Below are 26,284 nucleotides of genomic sequence, written 5' to 3'. Positions count from 1 at the left end.
TTTCACTTCCTTCAGAGAATGATGGTGATCAGACCTCCTTTCTGGGTGTGACTGTGACACATTATACTGTTCTAATATATTTTTGCCAGTTATGAGAAGCTCACAAGCATATATGAAGGTGTTTGGAGTTGGAGAGAAGACAGAGGAGTTCTTTTGTGCGATGATACAGAAGAAAGGATGATAATTTCCCAGCTTATTAACCCTAAGCCCATTCATTGTGTAATGAAGTACCACACCTCTGGATTTCCTTCTGCACAATGTTTGGCCTAAGAAGTGTTATTCCCTCTTGGTGTTATAAGCAGCAGAACATATTATTTTATTTATTTTCCCTGTCACAAATATTTGCTGTAGTCTATTCAGTGTGACTCAAGGAGATGTCATAAAAGATGACCTAAAAGTTCCTTCTTATTGCTCATGACAGTTGAGGAGAGCAGAATTAAAAAGACCTGACAGTGCTAAGAAGCTCTTAAGTCTTCCCTTCTTCCCTAGCTCTAATATCCTCTCTTACTCGTATAGTTCTCCCTTGATTTTATTAACAGGAGCTGATTTTCGTGATTATACTCCCCCAATATTTGCTGCCGAATGTACTCCTGGACTCAAGGAGGTGCTCTAACACTACAGAGCACTGCATCTCGGTGTCCAGCGCTCTTGGAGCAGAGTTTGTGAGCTTCCAGCTTGCCACGGGAGCGAAGCCGTGGCAGCGGGCACAGCCCTAGCGCCACTGAACAGCCTGGGCCCAGTGAACACACAGCACCTGCCGTGCTGCTGTTGTCCAAATTGATATGCACGTAAGCCGTTCCTCAGTAATGTGGTCACAAACGTTGAGGAAGGGCAACATTCTGTGTAAATACCTAAGAAGTATGTGTTGTGTCCCCTCCTGTCTTTCTCTCCATGTGAAGCAGAGTGAGGCTACCTCTTTGTCAGAATGGTCCTGCTGGAAAGGAGAGTCCTGTTCTCACAGCGAATTTGTGGCCAAGTGATCGTTTGCTAATAACTGCCACCGAGGAAAAAACTTGTGAAGGATAAACTGAGTGCTGTAATCTGCGCCTTTGTATCTTTAGAGGGAGTAGTGAGTGTGCCATAAGCGGGTACTGAGCTATCGCCAGCACCCTGTGAATGGGCACATTAGTCATCTACAGCGTCTTCTGTAGCAATAAGAGCTTTAGGAACATCTGCTGTACCTGTAGTTTCCGCTCTCGTGGTCTCTGTGGATCTTGCAGCGATTCAGGGGTCCTAACGAGCCCTGCCCTGTCCATGGTGCTGAACCAGGGTTTGGCTGCCGAGTCTTCTCTGCAGAGTCTTGCACTGGGCGATTTCCCGTGAGTGTTGCTGAGAGGCGGTGTTATCGTACAAACAGGCAGTGAGGAGGATCTTTTCTTCACAGTCGTTGCACTCAAGAGGCTTTTACCCTGTCCATTTTCAGGCCAAGCCGTGCCTGCATTGTTCTGTGAGTTGTGGATGCAAAGTAAAAGTCGCTGTGTTTGTGTCATGGGGAAATTCCTTCCCCCCTGTTCCCCTCTGACTTTTCTACTCGTGACTTCGTTTGCCGTCTTTTTTATGCAAGTGTCTGTCTGCCCTGGGAAAGGTAGCTGACGGAGGAGTATAGCACTGCTCTTTGCAGTTATCAGAATAACGTAATGGTTAACTGAATTATCCTGGGTGCATGGGTACCTCTTAGCTGTCCATCCAATGCTTTTAGACCTCTACTTACTTACTCGATTCCCTGAAGGAAGCAGTTTGGGGTGGGGCGAGAAAGTCTGTTTGCCAAGTAATAGAGCCAGAGGTTGTGATGATCTTTGTGATCTGAAGATCGACACTGGGAGCATATAGAGATTCGGCTGTTGTAGACAATAGGGTTCGATGTGGTCTCCCACTCTCAGTCATTCTGAGCAGGATGTAGATTGAAATGGATATAGCCAAGACTCTCCTCCAATGAAATGACGACTTTGGTGCTTCCTTTGTACAACAGCGTCTCCCTAGCAGAGCTGCTGCTTTTCCGAGCTCATAGAAAGGAAACAACAGAGCAACCCGCAGCGATAGCAGAAGCTGTTGGAATATGTCAGACCCGCCCTGCACAGTGTAAGCCGCTCGTACTCACCCGCACTCACCTGTGCTTTGCGGCACAAAGGCTGCGCTCTCCTCGCCGCTCGGTAACGCGTTTCCCGTCCGGATTCTCCGTTTCCAGTGCCGAGCCGAGCTGCTTGGTTCGCCTTTCGGCGGGTGCGAGCAAACCGGCCGAGCTAAGGAGGAATCCGCTCTTCGGTGGCCGATGTCGCCGACTCCCGGCAGCTGCCGAGATTGCGGAGAGGAGCGCGGGGAGCGGAGCGCGGCTGCGGTGCCGCCTGCGGGTGCCGCCGTTGTCCGAGGTGCCGCAGCCGCCGCAGCGTCTGCCCCCGCGGTCTGGGGGCTCTCCCGGCGCCGGCCCGAGCGGCAGCGGCAGCGGCGCGGGCAGCAGCGGCGAGAGGCGGCGCCGAGCTCGCTGTCCTGCGGCGGCCCCTGCGCTCGGGGCGGCGAGAGGCTGCGAGGGCGGGAGGAGCGCGGCGAGCGCTGCTGGCCGCCTTGCTGCTGGAGATCAGCGAGTTCACTTCTCCTGGCGCTCGCTTTGCCTCGGGCGTTGCCGAGGACCCGGACGTGGGCAGCAACTCGCTGCAGGGCTACGGGCTGGAGGAGAACGAGTTCTTGGCGGTGGAGGCGAAGGAGAGCCCGGACGGCAGCAAGTTCGCGGAGCTGGTGCTGCGGCGAGCGCTGGAGCGGGAGCGGAGCCTGCGGCTGGTGCTGGCGGCTGTGGAGGGCGGCGATCCGCGGCGGAGCGGCACCGCCCAGCTCTGCATCGACGTCACCGACGCCAACGACAACGCGCCCGTGGTCGCGCAAGAGCGGTTGGTAGCTGGATACAAACTCCTGTGTAAATGCCTTTTCGATATCAGACTCTGAGGGAAAACGTGTATGTGGCTCCATGAATGGAGAATTTACAGATGGTTCCCCCTTCGTGAGTGTTCCCTTTACCTGCCGAGGGCACCTCTTTACGGGTGCTTAGGTTAATGATGCCCATAGCTCTTGTGTGTGTGCGTGCATGTAACGGTTTGCATGTCAGAGCCCGTTTTCTTTCGCTGCCCTTCTACCAGCTATTCAAGCAAGGTTTTACACAATATCGCAAATTACTCTTAATATTCTGCACCTTCAAATAAGAAGAAATATTAAACTTCACAGAAATGGCGATTCATAGGTGGCTTTACTCATGCAGTAAATCTCCAGGCTGCGTTTGAGGGGTGATCTCCAGTGCTGCTTTGGTGTTTTTTGGTAGGGATGTGGGGGATCAATGTGGTCGTGTGGTGCTATTTTGATCTACAGAAAGGGTGAGGGAAAAGTCATTGAAGCCGGACTGCTACAAAAGCCGATGGGATTCAAATTCCGGACTGATGGGATACGACTCATAATATTATACGCAAGAAGTTAGAGATGGTTTCCTCCCAACGTGGTGATTCAAGGATCAGATAAATGCTTTACGGTGTTTGCGGGGCAGCGCTGGGTGCGTGCAGTGCCGGGAGGAGGCTGCGGGCGCCGCTGTTGACCGAGGAGGAGCGGTCGGGAGGTGGGAGCGGTGGAGGCAGCCCCGCCCGCTGCGGCGCGGCTCGCTGGCTGGCTGGGGGCTGGCTCGGCGGGCGGGCGGGCTGCGAGCGTCCCCGCGGTGCGGAGCCGCGGTGCAGCGAGGCGGAGGGGCCGGCGGCAGCGGGCGGCAGCGGCGGTGCGGAGCCGGAGGGCTGAGGCGGAGCGGGCTGTGGCTCGGCGGCGGGGCGGTGTGTGCGGGGCGGCGGCGGCGATGCGGGCGGCGGGGAGGCGCTGGGGCCGGCGGGAGCGAGCGCTGCTGTGGTGCGTGCTGGGGGCGGCGTGGGAGGCGGCGTGGGGGCAGCTGCGCTACTCGGTGCCCGAGGAGATGCCCAAGGGCTCCTTCGTGGGCGACGTGGCCAAGGATCTGGCGCTGCAGGTGCCGGCGCTGCGCGAACGCGGGGTCCGTCTCCTGGACAGAGGCAGGACGCAGTATTTGTCCCTGCACGGGAAGACGGGACACTTAGTGACGGCGGAGAGGATCGACAGGGAGCAGCTGTGCCGGCTGCAGGAGAAATGCGTGCTGCGCTGTGAGGTGATAGTGGAGGGAGAAATGCAGGTTTATGGAATCGAAGTGGAAATCACGGACATTAACGACAACGTCCCCACCTTCCGAGAAGCAGAAAAAGAATTGAGAATGAGCGAGACGACATCGCCTGGGTCACGATTTCCCCTGCCCAGGGCTCACGACCCGGACTTGGGACGGAATTCCGTGCAGAGCTACGAGCTGAGCGGCGACGATCACTTCTCGCTGTCGGTGCAGGCGGGTCCCGGCGGGGCTGAGCGTCCCGAGCTGGTGCTGGCCAAGGCGCTGGACCGGGAGGAGGCGGCGTCGTACGAGCTGGTGCTGAGGGCGATGGACGGCGGCGAGCCATCGCGGACGGGCACGGCGCGGCTCCGCGTGGCCGTGCTGGACGCCAACGACAACGCGCCCGTGTTCAGCCAGGCGGAGTACGCGGTGCGTGTGCCGGAGGACGTGCCCGTGGGCTCCACCCTCGTCACCCTCACGGCCACCGACCCCGACGAGGGGACGAACGGGCACGTGAAATATTTGTTTCAAACGATTTCTGCGAAAGCCTCCCAGATTTTTCAAGTGAACTCTGAGACAGGAGCAATTACGCTGCTGCAGAGTTTGGACTTCGAGGAAGGTGATTCCTATGAATTGGAGGTGCAGGCAGAAGACGGAGGCGGTCTTTCGGATACGGCGAGAGTTGTTATGACAGTGACAGACGTCAACGACAACGCGCCCGAGATTTCGGTGCGGTCATCGCTGACTGAGATCTCCGAAGATGCCCCAGCGGGGACGGTGGTGGCCCTGCTGCACGTACGGGACGGGGACTCAGGACCTAACGGCGAGGTGCGGTGCAGCATTGGCGATCGACTCCCGTTCCGTCTGGAGAAGTCGTTCGAGGACTACTACCGCGTGGTGACGTCGCGGGAGCTGGACCGGGAGGAGGTGTCGGAGTACAACGTGACGGTGCGGGCGACGGACGGCGGGTCGCCGCCGCGGTGGAGCAGCGCGGTGCTGCGGCTGCGGGTGCTGGACGTGAACGACAACGCGCCGGTGTTCTCGGAGGCGCGGTACAGCGCCCGCGTGCGGGAGAACAACGCGGCGGGCGCGCTGCTGGTGCGGGTGCGGGCGCGGGACGCGGACTGGGGCGCGAACGCGCGCGTGCGGTACCGGCTGTGCGAGGGCCGCGTGCGGGGCGCGGCGCTGTCGTCGTACGTGTCGCTGGAGGCGGAGACGGGCGCGCTGTACGCGCTGCGCTCGTTCGACTACGAGGAGGTGCGCGAGGTGGGGCTGTGGGTGCGGGCGGAGGACGGCGGGTCGCCGTCGCTGAGCAGCAACGCGTCGGTGCGGCTGGAGATCGCGGACGAGAACGACAACGCGCCGCAGGTGCTGTACCCGCCGCCGGCGGGCGCGGGCGCGGGCCCGGGCGCGGGCTGGGCGGGGTCGGGCGTGGAGCTGGCGTCGCGGTCGTGGGAGCCCGGCTCGCTGGTGGCCAAGGTGGTGGCGGTGGACGCGGACGCGGGGCAGAACGCGTGGCTGTCGTACGAGCTGTGGAAGGCGACGGAGCCGGGGCTGTTCCGCGTGGGGCCGCACAGCGGCGAGGTGCGCACGGCGCGCTCGCCGCTGGCCCGCGACGCGTCGCGGCACAGCCTGGTGGTGGTGGTGAAGGACCACGGGCGGCCGGCGCTGTCGGCCACGGCCACGCTGACGGTGGTGCTGGCCGAGAGCGTGGCCGAGCTGCTGTGGGAGCTGGGCAGCGCGGCGGCGGCCGTGCCGGGCGAGCCGGCCGGCAGCCTGACGCGGTGGCTGGTGGTGGCCGTGGCGGCCGTCTCCTGCCTCTTCCTCGCCTTCCTGCTGCTGCTGCTGGCGCTGCGCCTGCGCCGCTGGCGCCGCTCGCAGCTGCTGCCGCCGCCGGGCAGCGGCGCCTTGCGCGCCGTCCCGGGCTCGCCCTTCGTGGGCCTCGACGGCGTGCGCGCCTTCCTGCGCTCCTACTCGCACGAGGTGTCGCTCACCGCCGACTCGCGCAAGAGCCGCCTCCGCTTGTCGCCCGACAGCGCCTGCGACACGCTGCCGGCCCGCCCGCCGCCCGCCGAGCCCGAGCCGCTGCTCGACGAGGACCCTGACGCCGCCCGCCGCTTCCCCGCCGCCGCTGCCCCGGTGAGTGAGAGCCCCTGCCGGGACCGGCTCCGCCGCGGTGCCCTCTGCTGCTTCGCCCTGCCGTGAGCAGGGCGATTATTTCCTAATAACAGACACATTTGATGATGTTTGTGAAGGGAAAACTAAGCACTGTCTCTCGTGGTGTTTTATTTCTTTAGAAAGTACCGTGTGCGGCATAATGAGAAATTTCGTTTTCACCTGTTGCTGTTCTGCCGCACAGGTGACGAGGTTGCTCAATGTCACAGTCGATGTGTGTCAGGAGAAGTGGGGCTGCTGTTGGTCTGAGTTTAATTCAGACGGGTGTGTTTATCGCGCTCTAGGTCGTTTCTCGTTTAGTCCTCTGACATGTGCGATTCCGGTTTTACAAATGGATATCTTTCATTATTAGGAAATGTAGGTTTGTGTTATTTGCAGAGTCAGGTATCTTTCAGACAACCAACGTGCTTAAGTAGGATGTGATTGACTTGAATCCGGATGGTAGTGATCCCTTTATAACTTTCCGTGACGCGTTAATGCTTCCTAATTTTGATGCCGACCTCTTGCTTGTTTCGTACCATGATCCGCTCGCACGTGCCTATCAGGAATTGATCTTAGATCCTCTGCCATTTCGCGGCTGCCTTCTATCTCCTGCGTGGGGAGGCTGCCTATCGCTCGAGGCAGGTGACGTGGGGATCCTGGGTTAGCATTCTAGTTCCTTGACTTGTTGTCTTCTGGAGGAGTTGTGAAGGTTTGGAGAACCGTGGGAACCGTTTTCGAGGGGCTGTTGAATGAACAAAGGGTTATGTTTACTCCTTTCTCTAGTCTCTGTCTGACTGTAGTATCATGCAATGAGAGGTTGCTGCCGCTCCCCTGTGGTGACCAGGGTGATAATTTGCTAATAAGAAGTTTGTGAAGGAGAAAATGAGCGCTGTCTTCAGTGGTTTTTTATTTATTTAGAAAGTAGCGAGTGTGGTATAACCGAGCACTATTCATTTCAAACTGGTTCTCGTTGGAAGGGTTCTCTTCTTTTCCTTTTACTCCTCCTTAGCCCGCCACGCTGCCCTCTGCCGCTCCCCTGCACTTTTCCCTCCCCTTTTTGTCTCTAGCATGGGAGGCTGGTTTACGAAGGAGGCAAAGTCTTGTTTAGCACTGCATTACTGAGGATCCTTGCCCGGTGTTCGAGCTGGAGCGGGATGTATAAGATATGGGGCTGCTGCTGGCTAGACTTACATTTTGGCAGGGCTTGTAGTTTTTGTAGCTTTCCTTTTGATGAAATCTGTCTGCAAATGATGAAGTGAAATGGCCTGCTGAACTGGCTGTTTGAGGTCAGGTGCTTGCAAATTCTGAAGGTCAAAGAACATCATGCAAGCCTTGAAGGAATGGGGAAGAGTGTCCTGAGAGTTCTTCATGTGAACCCAGGTGAAGAACCCAGGTGATGTGTTTTCTTCTTCTCCCTGATCAGTGTCCACTTGCAGGATCAGTCAATGTGAGTTTCTGCTTCCCAAAGAAGTTGGGCCATAGAAATATTACTCCAGCTGTACTGGGATGTTCTTCCTCTGTGTTTGCAGGTTGTTGTGATGTTTTTATGTATCATTTTAGTTATGTTCTTATGACAGATGTCATAATGGGAGCTTTGGGACATGCGCTGCAAGACTCTCAGGTGTTTTTTCATGAATGTCACTGGATGAAATGCTCTTGCTTGACACGTGCACATGGTGAGAAGCCAAATGTTACACCTGCTTAGGAGAAGTTGTCTTTGCAGATTCTGTTTGAGCAGATTCTGTCTGCTGATCATGAAGGTGAATGTGAAGCATGCAGTCTGTGAAGGCTTAGATGGGAGTCCTTAGTCTGCTGTGTGTGGGAAGATACTGGTAGAGACATGTTCCGTGTTCTGTTACTTCCCAGCTGTGACAACCCAGACCCATGAGCCACATGCTCGTGTCCAGCCCTGACTGGGGTGGAATTGGATTCGTTTACCTGTGTGGCGAACCGGAGGCCAATAAGGTCACTCCCAGTGTAAATATCGAAACAGTATTTATTTCTGGCTCCAGCAAGCTTAAACACACCAACATGCCAGGGTGCACAACAAAGACATGGGGTGTGCAACCACCCAAAGTTACATAAATGAATCCCCAAAAACAACCCAGGTCCCTAGGATCCGATTCAACACGCACACCATAAGGAAATGGGGGGGAGAGAGAGAGAAAGAGAGAGAAGAAAAGAAATCCCCACATCGAAGGCAGCAGATGATCTCGCTGAACACATGGTCCAGGCCGCGTGGTCCAGGCTGGTTCGATCGAAGTGTGTGAGTAAGAGCGAGCATGGAAGTGAGAGTGAGACTGCTCCCCTGGTTCCTTGAGAGTCCTTTTCTAAGGCCAGTCTGACCCCCATCAGCCTGTGTCTTTTTGGCAGGCCCCAGAAGCCAGCAGGATGGGGGGTAGCGGGGGCAGCAGCAACGGCTGCATCCCCTCCCCCAACCAAAGCCACCTCTGGGGCCCAACTTCACCCAAGTGAGGGAGAGCTGTGCCTGCTCCTGCTCTGCCCCGCCACTGAACCTCGGCACCACAGACAAGCTGGTGCCACAAGTGGGTAGTCCTCAGGCAAAATGTTTAAGGCAAATAGATAAACAGAGTCTGACTTTACACCAGCCTTCAATGCTGGACTACAGAAAAGGACTCTGAAGAAGTCCTAGTTTGGGATATCACAACACACAGCTCCCAAATTGCCAAGTTGCGTGTTCATCGATTTGCTTTCCTGTTGAGAGACATTTGCCATGAATGGTCCTTATTGAGCATTGGTGCACACTTCAGATTAAGATTTGCACATCATGTATCATCCAAACTGCGCCATGTGCCAAAGAAAGACAATGCTGTCTTTGAGATGATTCTTTGATGACTGAGCCTTTACCAATGTTGTACATCAGTTGTGGCCTTGAGAACATACTACGAGTCTTTGAATTCTTGTTACGAGCAGAGAAATCTCTTTGCATGCAGCTGTGTTGTGATCCTTGCTCTGAGATAATGAGAAATTATATGTGCAACATTCCATTCAGAGGCATTGTGTAATATTTGGGCAAGGCCAAAAAAATTTTTGTCTAGAGACAAGCCAGATGAAACTGCTGTGGTATAATTTGAAGTGACTACAAGATAGGTTTAAATGTTCTGTTTGTCCTAGTTGTTCTACGAGGCCTACATCTGTGGTTCTATGCCTTGTCCCTGTTATATTGTCCGGAGAGATTACATTGAGGAGCTGTGGATGTGGTCTTTGGTGTATGAGCAATTCTGAGTATCTCCCATGGCCTTTTTCCCAGCCTGGTACCTTTCTTGTGTATGTTCCTTACCTGACACAATCTAATATGTTAAGCTCCAGTTCCTTCACTTTTGCCAGTTTCCCATTATCTATATGGTCTGAAGCTGGTCTGCTTTGTGGCTGGTAACACTCAAACCATGAAGAGATGTCTTGGAATTGTTGGGCTGGGGAAGCAACTTCCATCCATAGCTTGAAGGTGTTCAGCTGCCAACACGGAGACTTTGATAGACTCCTGTTTCCCTAAAAGGTCACTGAATGTGACTGAAGTCTATGAATACAGGGAAGGAGGGTGAGAGTCTGGCTTTGAACAAGGACAATAGTTGGTTTTGGCTGAGCAATAGTTTCATTTCAAGCCTGATGCTTTGTTTCCTGGAAACTCATCATGCCTTTTCCCCATCTCTGGACAGTGCTTTTGCCTTTGAAACTGGGATTGTTGTTTTGCAGCAAATACTCACTTCCCTGGGCAAGCTCTCAGCTGCCTGGAAGCAGTCTGAGGTGACTTGGCTTGAGAAAGAGGCCTCTGGTAGAAGGTGTTTACACTTGCAGCTTGATGAGCAGGCCACACAGTAAGAAAAATTGATGAGAGCTGGCAGCTGTTTCTTGAAATGACATACTTACTGTGTACTCCAGAGGAAGAGTTGAGGGTTGCACATGTACTTGTAAGCTCAGTGATTTGCAGGTACTCTGGAGATGAACTTCAACACCTGCAGTGAAGATAGAGAAGACTTCCCAGTGAGTTTCTCTGACAATAATTTCTCTTTTTATGGTGCCTTGTATTCCTGGTCCGATGTTTCTCTCTTATTTTTATGTGTTGTGATGTAGTTATAAGGAATGTCATATCTTTGTTTAGCCATGTGTTGTGTGTTATTACCTCTTGCTCTTCTTGCAGTATTTGTGGACATCAGGAGATATGAGGCTATATTAGTGTTCTGGTTTTGGTAGGGAGAGAAAATAAAATCTGATATCCACAGAAATCACACCTCCGTGGAACAGTGCCTGTGGTAGAATAGGAGAAGGAATTCCACTAAAGCTGATGGTGCTGATGGTTTCATATTATGCAGTGTCAGTGGAATGAGTGCTCCTCTTTTAGTTCAGACAGTTATCATTCATGTGCTTTACAATCCTTCTATTTCTTCCTACAATGCTGGTGAGAGACTGCTTGGTGTGGTCGTTGTGCATTTTGCTGTCGTGATATGTTTTTGCAGTTACGATGATCAGAAGCAAACCTGGAAGTTGTATAGGGCTGGAGAGGACTCAGAGAAGCTCTGCCAGTGTGGGGGGATCATAGAAGATGATGCTCATCATGGTTCATCCACTAGGCCCACGGTTGTGGTTTCATGCCGTTTCAATTCCTTCTGCTCAATGTATATGGCCTAGACGTATTATTGCATCTGATCCATTCATTTCTGTAGGTTCTGTAGGTTTCTAGTTCCTGCCTTTTTTGTTGTCATGATGTACAGCTCAATCTCAGGGTCCTCAATGGAATGGTCACGTCTGATTCAGCCCTCTGAGTGCAGGGGCGGTTCCCAGAGATGCCTTTCTTTCCTGGAAGTTTGGGGTTCCCTTTCTATCAGAATTTTTTTCTTCAGTTTCTTGGAAATTTGGGGTTCCCTTTCTTTCAGAAATGTTTTCTTCAGTTTGTTCACTGTAACTCAAGGAGATGACATAAAAGTTCTTATTGTTCATCCCAACTACAGATTCTGTGTCCCAGCAGAATTGAAAAGACCTGACAATGCTAAAAGCTCTTCAAGTCTTCCCTGGCTCTACAGTAATTTCTTGCTCTTACAATTCCCACTCGATTTTCTTATGAGCAGCTGAGTATCTTCATTATACTCCCCAAATATTTACTGCTGAATGTTCCTCGTGATTCAAGGAGATGCTTTAACTGTACCCAGCATCACATCGCGCATCCTTCTCTCTAAATTGGGGAGCTATTGAATTGATGGGTGGATGGCACGGTGGATAAGAAACTGCTTGGAGTGTTGTATTCAGAGAGTAGTGGTCAATGGCTTAAAGTCCAGATGGAGTTCTGTGACTAGTGGTGTCCCTCAGGGGTCTGTACTGGGACCAGTGCTGTTTGATATCTTCATCAATGATATTGACAGCAAGATTGAGTGCACCCTCAGCAGGTTTGTATATGACACTGAGCTGAGTGATGTGGTTGCCCCGTCAGAAGGATGGGATGTAATCCAGAGGGACCTGGACAGGCTGGAGAAGTGGGGCTGTGAGTACCTCATGAGGTTCAACAAGGCCAAGTGCAAAGTCCTGCACCTGGGTAGGGGCAATCCCCATTTTCAGTACATGATGTGATTTAGAGCTGGCTGGCAAGAAGGACTTGGGGGTGGTGGTTGATGAGAAACTTGACATGAGCCAGCAGTATGTGCTCATAGCCCAGAAGGCCAACCATATCCTGGGCTGCATCAAAAGCAGCACGGCCAGCAGGTTGAGGGAAGTGATTCTACCCTTCTATTCCTCTCTTGTGAGACCTCATCTGGAGTACGGTGTCCAGTTCTGGAATCCTCAACCTAAGAAGGAGTTGGAGCTGTTGGAGTGGGTCCAGAGGAGGGCTACAAGGATAATCTGAGGGCTGGAACACCTTCCATATGAGGACAGGCTGAGAGGGTTGGGCTTGTTCAGCCTGGTGAAGAGAAGGCTATGAGGTGATCTTAGAGTGGCCTTCCAGGACCTGAAAGGAGCCTACAAGAAAGCTGGAGAGGGACAATTCATAAAGGCTTGTGGTGATAGGAAAAGGAGGAATGGGTATAAACTGGAGAAGTGCAGCTTTAGATTAGATATTAGGAAGAATTTCTTCACCATGACAGTAGTGAGACACTGGAACAGGCTACCAAGGGAGGTTGTTGATGCCCCATCCCTGGAGGTTTTTAAGTCCAGGTTGGATGGGGCCTTGGGTAACCTGATCTAGTGGCATTTCCCTGCCCAGGACAGGGGGGTTGGAACTAGACGATCTTTAAGGTCCCTCCCAATCCTAACTATTCTATGATTCTGTGCTCACACTTCTCAGACTTCAGCTGGCCAAGCTGTGGGTTCATCGTTTTGCATTCCTGTTGGATGATGTTTCCAGTGAATGATCGTTATTGATCAAAGATGTGAACTTTACATTAGGATTTTCACATCATGTATTTTCCAAGTTGCTCAATGTGCTGAAGAAAAACAATGGTATCTTTGAGTTGATCCTTTGAGGACTGTGTATTTATCAGACCTGCACATTGCTTATGTCTTGTGAACATTGTACATGTCTTTCAATTCCTGTTAAGAAAAGAAAAATCTCCTTGCATGCATCCATGTGGTGATCCTTGTTTTCAGATAAGGAGAAGTTGTGTGTTGCAACTTTTCCTTCATAAATGTCTTTCTTCAGAGGTCACATTCCTATTTCATAATTTTTGGGCAAGGTGAAGAAAACCTGTCTGCTCAGAGACAGGCCAGGTGGAAAGGTTTGCTGGGGTATAATTTGAAAATACTACAAGACGGCTTTTGAAAAGGTTCTGTTTGTCCTCATTTTTCTATGAGACCCGTAGTTGTGGTTCAATGTATTTCCCCTGCTGCATTGTCCAAAGAGGTTACATTGAGGATCTGTGACTGTGGTCTTTGGTGTGAGCTCGTGTGTGTGTTTCCTGTGGACTTCTTCCCAAACAGATGCCTTTCTTGAGCACATTCTCCAGCTGACACAATCTGAAATGTTAAGCTTCTGCCAGGTTCCCATTTTTGCCAGTTGTATTGATTAATTAATTAATCAGTTTTGTGACCAGTTCTAAATCTGGGCCTTGTGGCTGGTATTGCTTAAGCCATTAAAAGATGTGTTGTAATTGTTGGGCTGGGGGAGCAGTTTCCATCCATAACTTGGAGGTATTCAGCTGCCAAAACAAAGCCTTTGGTGTGCTTCTGTTTCCCTAAAACATCACTGAATTTACAAGAATGAACCTGAGGATTGCAAATGGACAAATTACTGGATGTTGTACGTGTGGTGCAACTAAAGGCGGTGAATGCAGAGCAAGGAAGGTGAGAGGCTGGCTTTGAGCTAGGAAAATAGGAGGTTTTAAGTGGTTTTGGCTGAGGAATGATTTGATCTCAAGTCTGATGCTAAGGCCTATGGCATTTCTGCTGTGATCCTGGTTTCCTTGGCCATAAATTCAGAGGAAGTCCTCCAAAAATAAAATATTTGCAAAATAATTGTGTATATAGTACAATGATGCCTGAGTAGAATGGCTTATTGCCCCTGTGTGAAATCTCCTTTATCCATGTTAATCTCCTTGAAACATTGTGATATAGAATTGCTTCATAGATTTTGTTTCAGTCCGTTGTTTCCTGCAAGGTCGTTGTTCCTTTTTGCCATTTCTGGTCAGTACTTTTGCCTTGGAAACTGTGAGTGTTGTTTGCCATGAAACACTTCAGTTGGGAAGCTCTCAGCCACCTGAAAGCAGCCGAAGAGGACTTGGTTTGAGAAAGAGGCCTCTGAGAAGGTGTTTACACTTATGGCTTCATGAGCAGGCTACGTAGAAAAACTGATGAGAGCTGATGGCTGTTTCTTAAAGTGAAATCCTTACTAAGTAGGCCAGAGGAAGGCCTTAGGGTCACAATTCCTCTCAGTGATTTGTAGGTACACTGGTACCTCAACAGCTGCAGTGAAGACTGAGAAGACTTTGAGGTGAGTTTCTCTGACAATAATTTCTCTTTTAATGGTTCCTTGCATTCCTGGTCTGATTTTTATCTCTGATTTCTTTGTATGTTGGTTTGATTTAAGAAATGTCATAACTTGGTTTAGCCATGCATTGGGTGTTATTGCCTCTTGGTGTTCCTGCAGTTTTTGTGGAAGGCAGGAGATGTGAGGTTACATCGCTGTTGTGGTTTTGGTAGGGAGAGATGATTAAAGCCTGGTGTAGGTAGAATTCACATCTCTGTGAATTCTCTGGAAGACTGCGTGAGCACTCTCGGGATCCAGCACTCTTGGAGTCGCAGTGGGCAGATTCCGTGTGCTTCCCTCTTGCCATGGGTGTAAAGCCCCAGCGGCAGGCCTAGCCCTGTACACGCCGAGCAGCCCAGGCCCCGTGAGCGCTGCAGTTGTCTGAATTGATATGCATGTAAGAAGTTCCTCAGTAATGCGGTCACAGACGTTGAGGAAGGGCAAGATTCTGTGTAAATACCTAAGAAGTATGTGTAGTGTCCCCTCCTGTCTTGCTCTCCATGTGAAGCAGAGTGAGGCTGCATCTTTGTGAGAATGGTACTGTTGGAAAGGAGAGGCCTGTTCTCACAGCGACTTTGTGGCCAAGTGATCATTTGCTAATAACTGCCACAAAGGAAAAAGCTTGTGAAGGATAAACTGAGTGCTGTAATCTGCACCTTTGTGTCTTTAGAGGGAGTAGTGAGTGTGGCATAAGCGGGTACTGAGCTATCGCCAGCACCCTGTGAATAGGCACATTATTCATCCACAGCGTCTTCTGTAGCAATAAGAGCTTTAGGAACACCTGCTGTACCTGTAGTTTCCGCTCTCGTGGTCTCTGTGGATCTTGCATCGATTCAGGGGTCCTAACGTGCCCTGCCCTGTCCATGGTGCTGAACCAGGGTTTGGCTGCAGAGTCTTGCACTGGGCGATTTCCCGTGAGTGTTGCTGAGAGGCGGTGTTATCGTACAAACAGGCAGTGAGGAGGATCTTTTCTTCATAGTCGTTGCACTCAAGAGGCTTTTACCCTGTCCATTTTCAGGCCAAGCCGTGACTGCATTGTTCTGTGTAAGTCGCTGTGTTTGTGTCAAGGGAAATTCCTTCCCCCCTGTTCCCCTCTGACTTTTCTACTCGTGACTTCGTTTGCCGTCTTTTTTTCTGCAAGTGTCTCGCTGCCCTGGGAAAGGTAGCTGACGGAGGAGTATAGCACTGCTCTTTGCAGTTATCAGAATAACGTAATGGTTAACTGAATTATCCTGGGTGCATGGGTACCTCTTAGCTGTCCATCCAATGCTTTTAGATCTCTACTTACTTACTCGATTCACTGAAGGAAGCAGTTTGGGGTAGGAGGAGAAAGTCTGTTTGCCAAGTAATAGAGCCAGAGGTTGTGATGGTCTTTGTGATCTGAAGATCGAGACCAGGAGCATATAGAGATTCGGTTGTTGTAGACAATAGGGTTCGTTGTGGTCTGCCACTCTCAGTCATTCTGAGCAGGATGTAGATTGAAATGGATATTCCAGGACACTCCTCCAATGAAATGACGACTTTGGTGCTTCCTTTGTACAGCAGCGTCTCCCTAGCAGAGCTGCTGCTTTTCCGAGCTCAAAGAAATGAAACAACAGAGCAACCCGCAGCGATAGCAGAAGCTGTTGGAATATGTCAGACCCGCCCTGCACAGTGTAAGCCGCTCGTACTCACCCGCACTCACCTGTGCTTTGCGGCACAAAGGCTGCGCTCTCCCCGCCGCTCGGTAACGCGTTTCCCGTCCGGATTCTCCGTTTCCAGTGCCGAGCCGAGCTGCTTGGTTCGCCTTTCGGCGGGTGCGAGCAAACCGGCCGAGCTAAGGAGGAATCCGCTCTTCGGTGGCCGATGTCGCCGACTCCCGGCAGCTGCCGAGACTGCGGAGAGGAGCGCAGGGAGCGGAGCGCGGCTGCGGTGCCGCCTGCGGGTGCCGCTGTTGTCCGAGGCGCCGCAGCCGCCGCAGCGTCTGCCCCCGCGGGCTGGGGGCTCTCCCGGCGCCGTCCCGAGCGGCAGCGGCGCGGGCAGCAGCGGCGAGAAGCGGCGCCGAGCTCGCTGTCCTGCGGCGGCCCCTGCGCTCGGGGCGGCGAGAGGCTGCGAGGGAGGGAGCAGCGCGGCGAGCGTGGCGAGCGGGCAGAGGCGGCGGCGAGCAGCGGGGCGAGCGCTGCTGGCCGCCTTGCTGCTGGGCTTGTGGTGCCGGGCGGCGGCGGAGCGGCACCGCCCAGCTCTGCATCGACGTCACCGACGCCAGCGACAACGCGCCCGTGGTCGCGCAGGAGCGGTACCGCGCCAGCCTGCGGGAGGACGCGCCGCGGGGCTCGGCGCTGCTCAACGTCTCCGACGCCGACGCCGACGCCGACGCGGGCACCAACGCGCGCATCGCCTACGGCTTCGGGGAGATGTCGTCTAAGGTGCTTCAGAAGTTCGTGCTGGATGCGGAGAGCGGGACGATCACGCTGCGGGAAGCGCTGGACTTTGAGGACACGCGAGACTACGCGCTGCTGGTGGAGGCGAGGGATGGAGGCGGTCTGGTGGCGCACTGCGAGGTGGAGGTGCTGGACGTGAACGACAATGCCCCCGAAATTTCGGTGTTGTCGGTGTCGAGCCCGGTGCCCGAGGACGCTCCGGTGGGCATGGTGGTGGCCGCGCTGAACGTGAAGGACCGGGACTCCGGGGAGAACGGTCAGGTGTGGTGCGAGCTGTCGGGCCAGGCGCCGGTGTCGCTGGTGCCGTCGTCGGGCGGGTCGTACAACGTGGTGACGTCGCTGCCGCTGGACCGGGAGCGGGCGGGCGAGCACGGCGTGACGGTGGTGGCCAGGGAGCGGGGCGCGCCGTCGCTGTGGAGCCGCGCGTCGCTGCGGCTGGAGGTGGCGGACGTGAACGACAAAAGACGTGGCTGTCGTACGAGCTGGTGCAGGAGGCGGAGCCGGCGCTGTTCCGCGTGGGGCTGCGCAGCGGCGAGGTGCGCACGGCGCGGGCCGTGTCGGAGCGGGACGCGGCGAAGCAGCGGCTGGTGGCCGTGGTGAAGGACCACGGGCGGCCGGCGCTGTCGGCCACGGCCGCGCTGCACGTGGTGCTGGCCGAGAGCTTGCGGGAGGCGCTGCCGGAGCTGAGCGACGGTAACGCTGTCCCCCAGCTGACATCTGATCTGAACCTCATTCTCGTTGTGGCGCTCGCTGCCGTGTCTTTGTTGTTCGTTTTGACAATCGCTTTGACAATGTTCTTTAAATGCCGACGATCGAGGAGCCCTCCCGTTTTCATAACTTCTGATAAGGAACTGTATTCCAGTCTGGGCTCAAAAGCACCGTATAACTACTGCAGCAGCACTCTGACCTTACCTTTCTCCTACGAGGTTTGTTTAGCCTCCGAGTCGGGCCAGAAGCACTTCACGTTTCTGAGACCTGGGACGGCAGCGCCGTCTGACTGTCTCCTGGCCGCGGATCCCGCCTCAGGGACTCCCTCCGGGAAGGACTCTTCTAGTCCAGGGAACTTGGCACAGGTGAGCTTCTGTCCTGGGGCCGCTCTCTGCGGACTTTTGTGAATCTTCTTTCTCTGTTTTACTGTCGGGGATAGGTGGGAAGCCGGCAGGGCTCAACCGGGGGCGGTGCTCAGTGTCTTGGGGGTAGGGTGTGTGGGTGGGTGTGTGTGGGGGTGTGTGTGTGAGATCTTGACTATTCCCTTTGTATCTGCCTAGTCTCACCCTGGAATTGTTGGCTGTGCCCCGAGGAGCTACTCTATGCTGTCAGTACTGCTGTCTGTCTGTCCGACTCCGGGTGTGAGTTTCACCGAGTCGGCGGGGCGTGGGGTGGACGTGGGGTGGAGCAGGGGCCAAAGTGTCGTGGGGTCCGAAGCTGAGACTACACTTTTGTCTTGTTCTAATGACTGCTTCCTTTGTTGTCTCCGACAGATTTAAGCACTTCCCTGTGATAACGATGTATGATCTATCCCAGCGTGTTCACTCAGTGAAGGCAGTGGCTTTGTCCTCTGTTTCCCCTTCCATCTCGTTTCGTTTCGTACTCTGCACCCCTCAAGAGGAAGCTTAACGTTTCCCCTCCCTCTGGGGTGTCACAGCTGGTGCCTCGCTCTAAGTCCTATCCCGGAGCCAAGCAGAGAGTGCGTTTGGCCCGCTGCTGCCACAGGCTCCCCTGGAGCCCCAGCAGAGCTAGAATAGCTCTAGAGTGAGTGGCTCTGGCTGGGCTTTGACTTGACCCCGTCCCAAAAGTAATTCCTGATACAAGGGTTTGCGCCTTTCCCCTTAGCTGTTGCACATTTCCACTCCTCTTCCTGCAAATGGTGCTTTCAGGAGCTCTGAAGCATCGCCTTCAATATTCAGGCTTCTCATCAAAGTGGAGGAGATGTAATGTCTCCTTATCAGTCGAAATACGGGAGATGGAAATGTTCAGTGTTCTGTGCCTTTCTTGAGGTCTCTTCACTGTGCTCAGCTTTCTGCTGCTTGGCCCTCCTGCCAGTGCTGGGATTAAGCAGACAAGGTATTCTCAACGTGTGTCAAGTGTGTAGCTGTATATTGAGAATCTCCTTCAGAATCGCAATATGCACATTAGAGAAACTGCTCAGTAAACAGAGTTTAGGAAAGACACGACATAGGCAGTGGCTGGAAGAAAGATCCAGAGGTTATTTCAGAGAAAATAAGTGGCTGAAATAAGTTTAAAGATTTGTCTCGAAGAGAGCTGTGGATTTTCTTTTTAGATTAAATGTAAAAGAGAAAGGTAACTGGGATTTGGTTGCATAAGGGAGTATGAGAAAAGAAATGTGCTCTCATCACTGTGAGCCTGCAGGCACGGGCTGTTACAGAAGCGCTCCAGAATCCTTCGTACTTACCTGCAGGATGCATTTGCGGTGAGTAAAACCATATTGTTTTCCTTCTCCGTCTTTAAATTTCTCCAGAATTAAATTATATTAAAATACGTTAAGTGACTAGCGATGGATTTTATCAGCGCTGTGCTTTTATCTCATTCTGTGGACTGGTGATAAGACTGGTAAACAGTGCTAATAAGGTTTATCCCTCGGTAACGATTATTCGATAGGAAAGGAAATAGCTGAGCGTATCGAGTGGAAGACTCTGCCGACTGATATTTGAGCCTCTTCACTCTCTTCTGGGTGGATCCCGTGTGCTTACGGCAGGTGGCAGAGCTGCGCAGGGCGAGGATCCGTAGCCAGAACCGAGGTTCTTGTCGATGTGGAGAGTGTCGTGTCGGTCATTTGCAACCCCTTCCACAATGCGCTCAGCCACGACAAGCAGAGGGGTAACATAATTAGTCGCCACATTTCTGAACCAGTTCGGCAGGGCATGGGGAGCCTCGTCGTTTCTCTCGATAAGCAAATGAACGCCTGGGCGCTCATTTCCACTCCTGTTTCCTCCCCAGTTATCTCCATCCCTACCCTCCCTACCTTCCCATGCTCGGCTGTGGAAAGACACCTGAACGCCGTGTTTTTCGGCTACAGCTGCGTTTTCACAGGGCTCCTGGCTCTCCCTTCCTTGGCCCATTCCCATTGCACCGCAACAGCTGAGCAGCTGGGCGGGTGATGGAGAGGGAGCGCGGAAATTGCGCTTGTTTTATCCATATGGGCGTTGGAAAGGTCGGAAAACCCGACGTATCACAAGGTGGTGTTGACGGCAACCCCAAAAACCAGCAGGCAGCGCAGGAACCGCCTGTTTCTCACCCAGGCGCTGCCGGTGCTGTGGTCTGTGCGGTACTGTGACCTGCGGGGCTGTTGTCTCACGGGAACAGAAGCCGCTCCTGCTCTCGGCGAACCAGCACGTCACGCAGACCGTGATTTCCTTGTGTCTGGCTGGTGGAAACAGGTACCGTGGAGGAAACTGGGAGGTGGCGAGAGCAGGAGGGCGTGTTAAACCGAGATTTGTCGGGGAGGGTGCCTGCTGGGACACTGGTAGCGGTGGGGAGAGGGAGGGGCGATGCTCCTGGGAAGCCAGCGAAGCTGCTCACAATTCGGCAGCACCAAAACCTGCGTCATTTTGCTGGCGACTCCACTTGGGTGGCACATAGAGGCGCGATGTCGCCACGCCGGAGGGTGTCAGGATATCCTAGAATCTCTTGGTTGGAAAAGTCCAACCCTACCTGTCCACTACTAAATCAGATCCCTAAGCACTTCATCTTTTGAGCACCCGTCTTTTAAACACCTCCAGGGATGGTGACTCCACCACCTCCCTGGGCAGCCTCTGCCGGTGCCTGATAAGTCTTTTGGTGAAGAAATTTTTCCTGATGTCTAATCTGAACATGCCCTGGCGCAACCTGGGGCCATTCCCTCTCGTTCCTTGTCGGGAAGGGTCTGTCCAAGCACTTGGGTGGGAGGACCGGCATCCCGAGGGACGCAGGGCGCTGGGGAGAGTCAGTGTCCCTCCTCTCCTCAACCTCCCCTTCTTGCTCCTTCTGCCTTATTTCCAACGAAGTTTCCCTGGGGGATCCCCCTCCCTCCAGCCTGTTTCTATGTCACCCCCTTTGGTGTCATCCTGCCCCCCCCCCCCCCTCAACGGGTCCCATGCGCCCCCGCCGGGGCTCTTCCAGCCGGGTTGTCCCGGTTAACGGGGTTTTTCGCCCGGCTGTGCCGATCCCTTTGGGATCTGCCGGGGTGGGCGACGCTGCCCCCCGGCGGCCCTCGGGGGCGGCGTCCCGGCTCCCGGGCTCTGGAATTCCCTCTCTCCGTGCAGTTATTGGCCGGGACTCTGCGTGCCGCTGTCGGCCAATGATGGAGCGGGGGGGAACCCGGCGGCCCGGCCCCGCTCGGAGCCGGGATGAGGCGCAGACGGTCTCTCAGAGAGCGAGTCTGAGAGTGAGTCACGGCTGAGCCCGCAGAGCAATGCCCGGCTCCCCGCCGGACGCCGCTTCCCGGGGCGCGCTGGGCAGCGGGAATGCCGGGACGAGCTGAGGATTTCTAGCCGGGGCTGGAGGGGGAACGAAGCGGGGAGCGTCCTGTGCGATGAACGGCGTCGCTGTGAGGAGCCGCGGGGTGACGACGGGGCAGGTACTGAGCCTCTGGCTTTTGTTCGGCGTTTCCCACTGGGTTTCCGCGGCGATTCGCTATGCGATCCCCGAGGAGGCGCGGAGAGGCTCGGCGGTGGGGAATGTGGTAGCCGACCTGGCGCTGGACCTCGGGCGGCTGCCGGGCCGGCGGCTGCGGGTGGTGTCCGGCGGCAGCAAGAAATACTTCGGGGTGGATCTGACGAGCGGGGCGCTGCTGGTGAGCGAGCGAATCGACCGGGAGGAGCTGTGCGGAGCGCTCTCTCCCTGCTCCCTCAGCTTCGAAATCGTGGTGGAAAACCCGCTAGAGCTGTACAGCGGCGCTGTGGAGATCCAGGACATCAATGACAACGACCCGGTTTTTCCCAGCAGCCAGGCGAGGCTGGAAATCAGCGAGTCGGTGGCAGCCGGAGCGCGCTTCCCGCTAGAGAGCGCGCAAGATCCCGATGTCGGGGTTAACTCTTTGCAGGCCTACCAGCTCAGCGCCAACCCGCACTTTGCGCTCGACGTGCAAACGAGGGTGGACGGCAGCAAGTATGCGGAGCTGGTGCTAGAGAAGGAGCTGGACAGGGAGGAGCAACGGGAGCTGCACTTGGTGTTGACTGCGCTGGATGGAGGCAGCCCGCCACGCTCAGCCCAAGTGCAGATCCACATTGACGTGCTGGATGCCAACGATAATGCCCCTGTCTTCAACCAGTCTACCTACAAGGCAAACGTGAGGGAGAACACACCTAGCGGTACCTTGATCGCCAGGATCAGCGCGTATGATCTGGATGATGGGCCCAATGGAGACATCGTCTATTCCTTCAGCAGCCACACACCTGCCAAGGTACGAGAACTCTTTGCTCTGGATTCAGCCACAGGGGATTTGAGGGTCAAGGGGCAGCTGGACTATGAGGAAACAAAGCTGTACGAGATTTACTTACAGGCTAAAGACAAGGGTGCCGCTCCTGGCGTGGCTCATTGCAAAGTGCTGGTGGAAGTTGTGGATGTGAATGACAACACTCCAGAGATAACAGTGACTTCCGTGTACAGCCCTGTGCCTGAAGATGCAGCCCCAGGGACAGTCGTAGCTCTGCTGAGTGTAACGGACTTGGACTCCCATGACAATGGTCTGGTGAACTGCATCATCTCCCCTGGGATCCCGTTCATGCTCAGCTCCTCCCTCAAAAATTACTACACCTTGAAAACAAAAGCAACCCTGGACCGGGAAAAGGCATCAGAGTACAACATCACCATCACAGCGAGTGACTCAGGCTCACCGTCCTTGTCTGCAGTAAAACACATTCTGGTGCAGGTGTCAGATGTCAACGACAATGCGCCCAAGGCTTCCCAAGACTCCTACGATGTCTATGTGCTGGAGAACAATGCGCCAGGCATTCCCATCCTTAACGTGAGCGCCACAGACCCAGACCTTGGTCGCAATGCCCATCTCTCCTATACCCTCTTGCAGGGTGACCTCACTGTAGGCCATCTCTTCTCCATCAACCGGGACAATGGCACCCTCTACTTGCTCACTTCCCTGGACCACGAGGACCGGATGGAGTTCAACATGATGGTGCAGGTCCAGGATGGAGGCTCTCCGCCTCTGGCCACTAATGTCTCAGTCAGTGTGTTTGTCACTGACTTCAATGACAATGCCCCAACTGTGCTGTACCCTCACTCCAATACCACTGCCACCTATACCAATGTGGTGGCACCAGGCACTGCTGCTGGGCAAATGGTCACAAAGGTGGTGGCAGTGGATGCAGATTCAGGGTACAATGCCTGGATCTCCTACATGCTGTTGCAGGCCACTGACCCCAGCCTTTTCTCAGTTGGGCTGCACAGTGGGGAGATTTTCACAGCCCGCCAGCTCCGGGAGGATGACCCTCCTGAGCACACGCTAGTCATCCTGCTGAAAGACCATGGGGAGCCCGTGCTGTCTGCCAGTGCCACTGTCTCCATCTCTGTGGCCGAGATGGTCAAGGAGGTGCTCACTGACCTCACTGACATGGCACCCACCAGCGATCCCAGGAGGCATGTGACCTTCTATCTCATCCTGGCTGTGATTTTGGTGTCAGCAGCTTTCTTCATCTCCATGGTGTCAGTGGGCATCTTCAAGTGCTACAAGTGGAGGCAATCAAAGGAGCTGTTAAGCAGCTCCAGGAGCACCCAGTACAGGACACCAGGGCCCTTCCACCATATTGATGCTGTGCGGGGCGGCTTCATGCCACCCAACTTCTACCACCAGGTCTATCTTACCACAGACTCTCGCCAGAGTGATCTGCTGTGTAAAAAGCCCTTCACTTCCAGCCCCCTGGGGAGCCGCCAAAGCACCATGAGGAATGGTGAGCCAGGGATGTACCACCAGATCGTGGGCACTGCCAGCCGGCTCCCCACGCCTGCTGAGGTAATGTAGCTCCTTCCTTGGCATTTCTCGGTGCTGGGCAGAACCATGGTTCTTTTGCGCCGTATGCATATGGTAGCAGGGGGGGCATATCCATTTGCATCGTGCCTCTGAAGAGTGATTAGCTATAGTTGAATAGGTCTTCTTCACAGCCAGCTGAGTTGTCCTGAGCGTTGTTGGTATTTGCACTTGGTGAGCAGGGTCAAGAGAGTAAATTTGATCAGGTTAGAGAATATATGTTTTTTGGACGTGGTTTTGGGTATGCCTTGTGTGAGTAACTGGTGGAGGCTGAGGTCAGCTTGAAACCACTTGTAAATCCTCAGCAGCAAGTTTGCTGCTGCTGATATTTCCTTCCCTTTGCAAAATGAGAGCCGAGGGGAGCACTGTCAGCGTCTCTGCGTCGTGCCCCAGTGTGGGCTGGGGAGGTGATGGTGCAAGTGGGGCTGGGAGCCACCAGCTGCCAGTGGTGGATCAGGGCCTCACTTTGTAGAATCATCAAATAGTTTGGGTTGGAAGGGACCTCAAAGCCCATCCATTTCCAACCCCTCTGCCATGGGCAGGGACACCTCTCACTGAATCAGGTTGCTCCAAGCACCATCCAACCTGGCCTTGAACATCTCCAGGCATGGGGCATCTATGGCTTCTCTTTGTGCTTCCCATGGTGCAAAGCTGAAGGGTGATGCTGGTTCTTGCATTTGATAGACTGGTCACAGATCTGTGCCTCCTGTCCATGTCTTTCTTCATCTTCGACTCCTGATGATTTCGGGTTTTTTTGCTGATGTTTGCTTCTGGGTTGGGGGGAGTGGGTTGCAGAGTGTCCCAGTGGGTTGCAGAGCGTCCCAGCCACTTGCAGGGTTCCACTGAACTGGGCTGTGTCTCTGAGCAGAATGGGGCATCTCCCACCCCGGAGTTGTCTTAGCAACCCAGTTAAAAGCTCTGCACCATTTCTGATCTGATGTGTCTGGGTGATGTCTGATGTCCTGAGTGAGCAAATTGCAGCCGGGAAGGTGTTTGTGCATGGCAGACGGCTTCTGTGCTTCTTCCCTGGTGGGACTCATGCGTCTTAATTTGAGAGCTTTCAGTTACAGGAATGCTTTGATCCTCAGAAGTGATGCTGCGTAGTGGATCCAGCAGCGGCAGGGAGGGATCTAATGGCTTTCTAAGACGGCTGGTGCTGGTAATGTTTCCCTTCCTCAGAGGCTGTGGGTAGCAGTGACCGGTCCCTCGGAGCAGAAGGAAGTGAGGTGCAGCGGAAGCTGTGCCTGGGTGTGGGGCTGCGTGTGCCGCCTGCTCGCTGTGGCCAAATCACAGGCAGAGACAGAAACCTCCCAGAATTATTTTGTGTCTTTTTTTTTTTTTTTCCCCTCCTCTTGCGTCGCTGCTCAGACTCAGCACTTCTGGTTTGTGGCAGGTGGGAACGGCTGTAGCAGCTGTGGGAGCAAGCGTTCTTCTGATTTGTGTGGGTTGTGCTGCAGCTGGGGACAAGGATGTCCCCTTCATCAAAGGGTCCTGGCAAGATGCCTGGGGGGGGCAGTAAATAATTTGAGGGTGGGGATGGAAGGAGGTGATAGCAGACAGGCAGTAAATCTGAGCCCTGGCCTTGGCTCCTCCCTGCTTTCCAGTACCACACTAGAATGGTACTGGCAGTGAAAAATCAGCTGGGCTGGCTCTGGGTCCAGCTTTTTTCAGTCTTTGTGGTCAAAGATGCAGCCCAGTGCCACAGACTATGTCAAGCCTGCAAAGATTTCACAGCTCTTTTCTCTGCAGGGCAGCAGCCAGACCCAAAATTGATGCAAGTGGGGATGGTGTTGACCCCTTATGTGTGGTGTATCCAACCATGAGGGATCATAACCTGCAAGATCTCCAGTCATCCCTCAGCTCCCTAGTTTGTCTGAGTTGTCATCTTTCCAGGGGGTGAGCTCTGGCCCTCTGGAACGGGGACATCTCCTTCTCCATCCTAGACAATCCATACCCTTCTTGCCTTGCCACCATCCCCATTCTGGGCTTTGGCAGACCCAAGCAACAGTGTGATCCCCCATGTGAAGCCTGTCCCGTGCTCCACCCCCTTGGTGACCAAGGCACCTCGGGACACTGAGCAGATTCTCCCAGACCATTTGGGCTTCACAGGGGGCTTCTACTGAGGCACCGCAGTGACACCAAAACTATTCCCAAGGGTGTGGCACCCCGTGTCGGCAATGGGAATGTCTGTCACCCAGCTGTGCTGTTCAGGGACCTGCCTGGGATGGGGACAAGGCACATTCCAGGGTCAAGGTTAGAGCAACAGCTTCCTGCTTGGTGGCACCATCAGAAGCCCTCAGGGAATGAGTGCATCCAAGCAGATAGGGGTCTCTGGACGCTGGGGAGTCTGCTGGTCTGACATTTTCTTGGGTTGGCTCTTTAAGGGTGCTTTCTCCCTTCCTCTGAAGCAAGCAGCAGGTGGGACCTGTGTGGTGTTCTGCACCAATCATAAGGTTTCTTGCTCTGTCTCTCCCTGACTGGCAGCAGGGTGGTCCTGCCCAGTGGGCCTTGGAGAGATCAGGGAGGGGCTGCACAGGAGATGGAGGCCACTCCATGATAGCACTTCCAGTGTCTCTGTCTTCGCTCAGAACAGTGTCTCTGTCACCGTGTGGGCACAAGTGCCC

General features: G+C 54.1%; 3 protein-coding genes across 5 annotated transcripts in view; all 3 read left to right on the top strand.

The window, feature by feature from the left end:
- LOC138727194 (protocadherin gamma-A10-like) overlaps positions 1-3,765 on the top strand; it is a 34,511-nt gene extending 30,746 nt beyond the window's left edge. Inside the window, exons 3-4 of the mRNA XM_069869486.1 lie at positions 2,290-2,905; positions 3,524-3,765. Coding sequence (XP_069725587.1) covers positions 2,290-2,905; positions 3,524-3,765 — 858 coding nt within the window. The remainder of the gene's footprint in view (positions 1-2,289; positions 2,906-3,523) is intronic.
- Positions 1-26,284, top strand: part of LOC138727290 (protocadherin gamma-C5-like) — a 218,939-nt gene that overhangs the window by 158,077 nt on the left and 34,578 nt on the right. Inside the window, exon 1 of one of the 3 annotated variants that reach the window (XM_069869620.1) lies at positions 20,970-23,645. The exons of the other annotated variants lie outside the window; for them this stretch is intronic. Coding sequence (XP_069725721.1) covers positions 21,213-23,645 — 2,433 coding nt within the window. The 5' untranslated portion in view covers positions 20,970-21,212. Of the gene's footprint in view, positions 1-20,969; positions 23,646-26,284 lie in introns of those variants that run through there. 3 annotated transcript variants of the gene reach the window in all.
- Positions 3,805-6,340, top strand: LOC138727080 (protocadherin gamma-A5-like). Its single transcript, XM_069869241.1, has one exon. The coding sequence runs from the start codon at positions 3,821-3,823 to the stop codon at positions 6,338-6,340; it is 2,520 nt and encodes an 839-aa protein (XP_069725342.1). The 5' UTR covers positions 3,805-3,820.

This window comes from Phaenicophaeus curvirostris, chromosome 15 (assembly GCF_032191515.1).
Source record: "Phaenicophaeus curvirostris isolate KB17595 chromosome 15, BPBGC_Pcur_1.0, whole genome shotgun sequence".
Classification (NCBI taxonomy): domain Eukaryota; kingdom Metazoa; phylum Chordata; class Aves; order Cuculiformes; family Cuculidae; genus Phaenicophaeus; species Phaenicophaeus curvirostris.
Note: the sequence above shows the minus strand (reverse complement) of the source record. Positions and strands in the feature narration are given on the sequence as shown.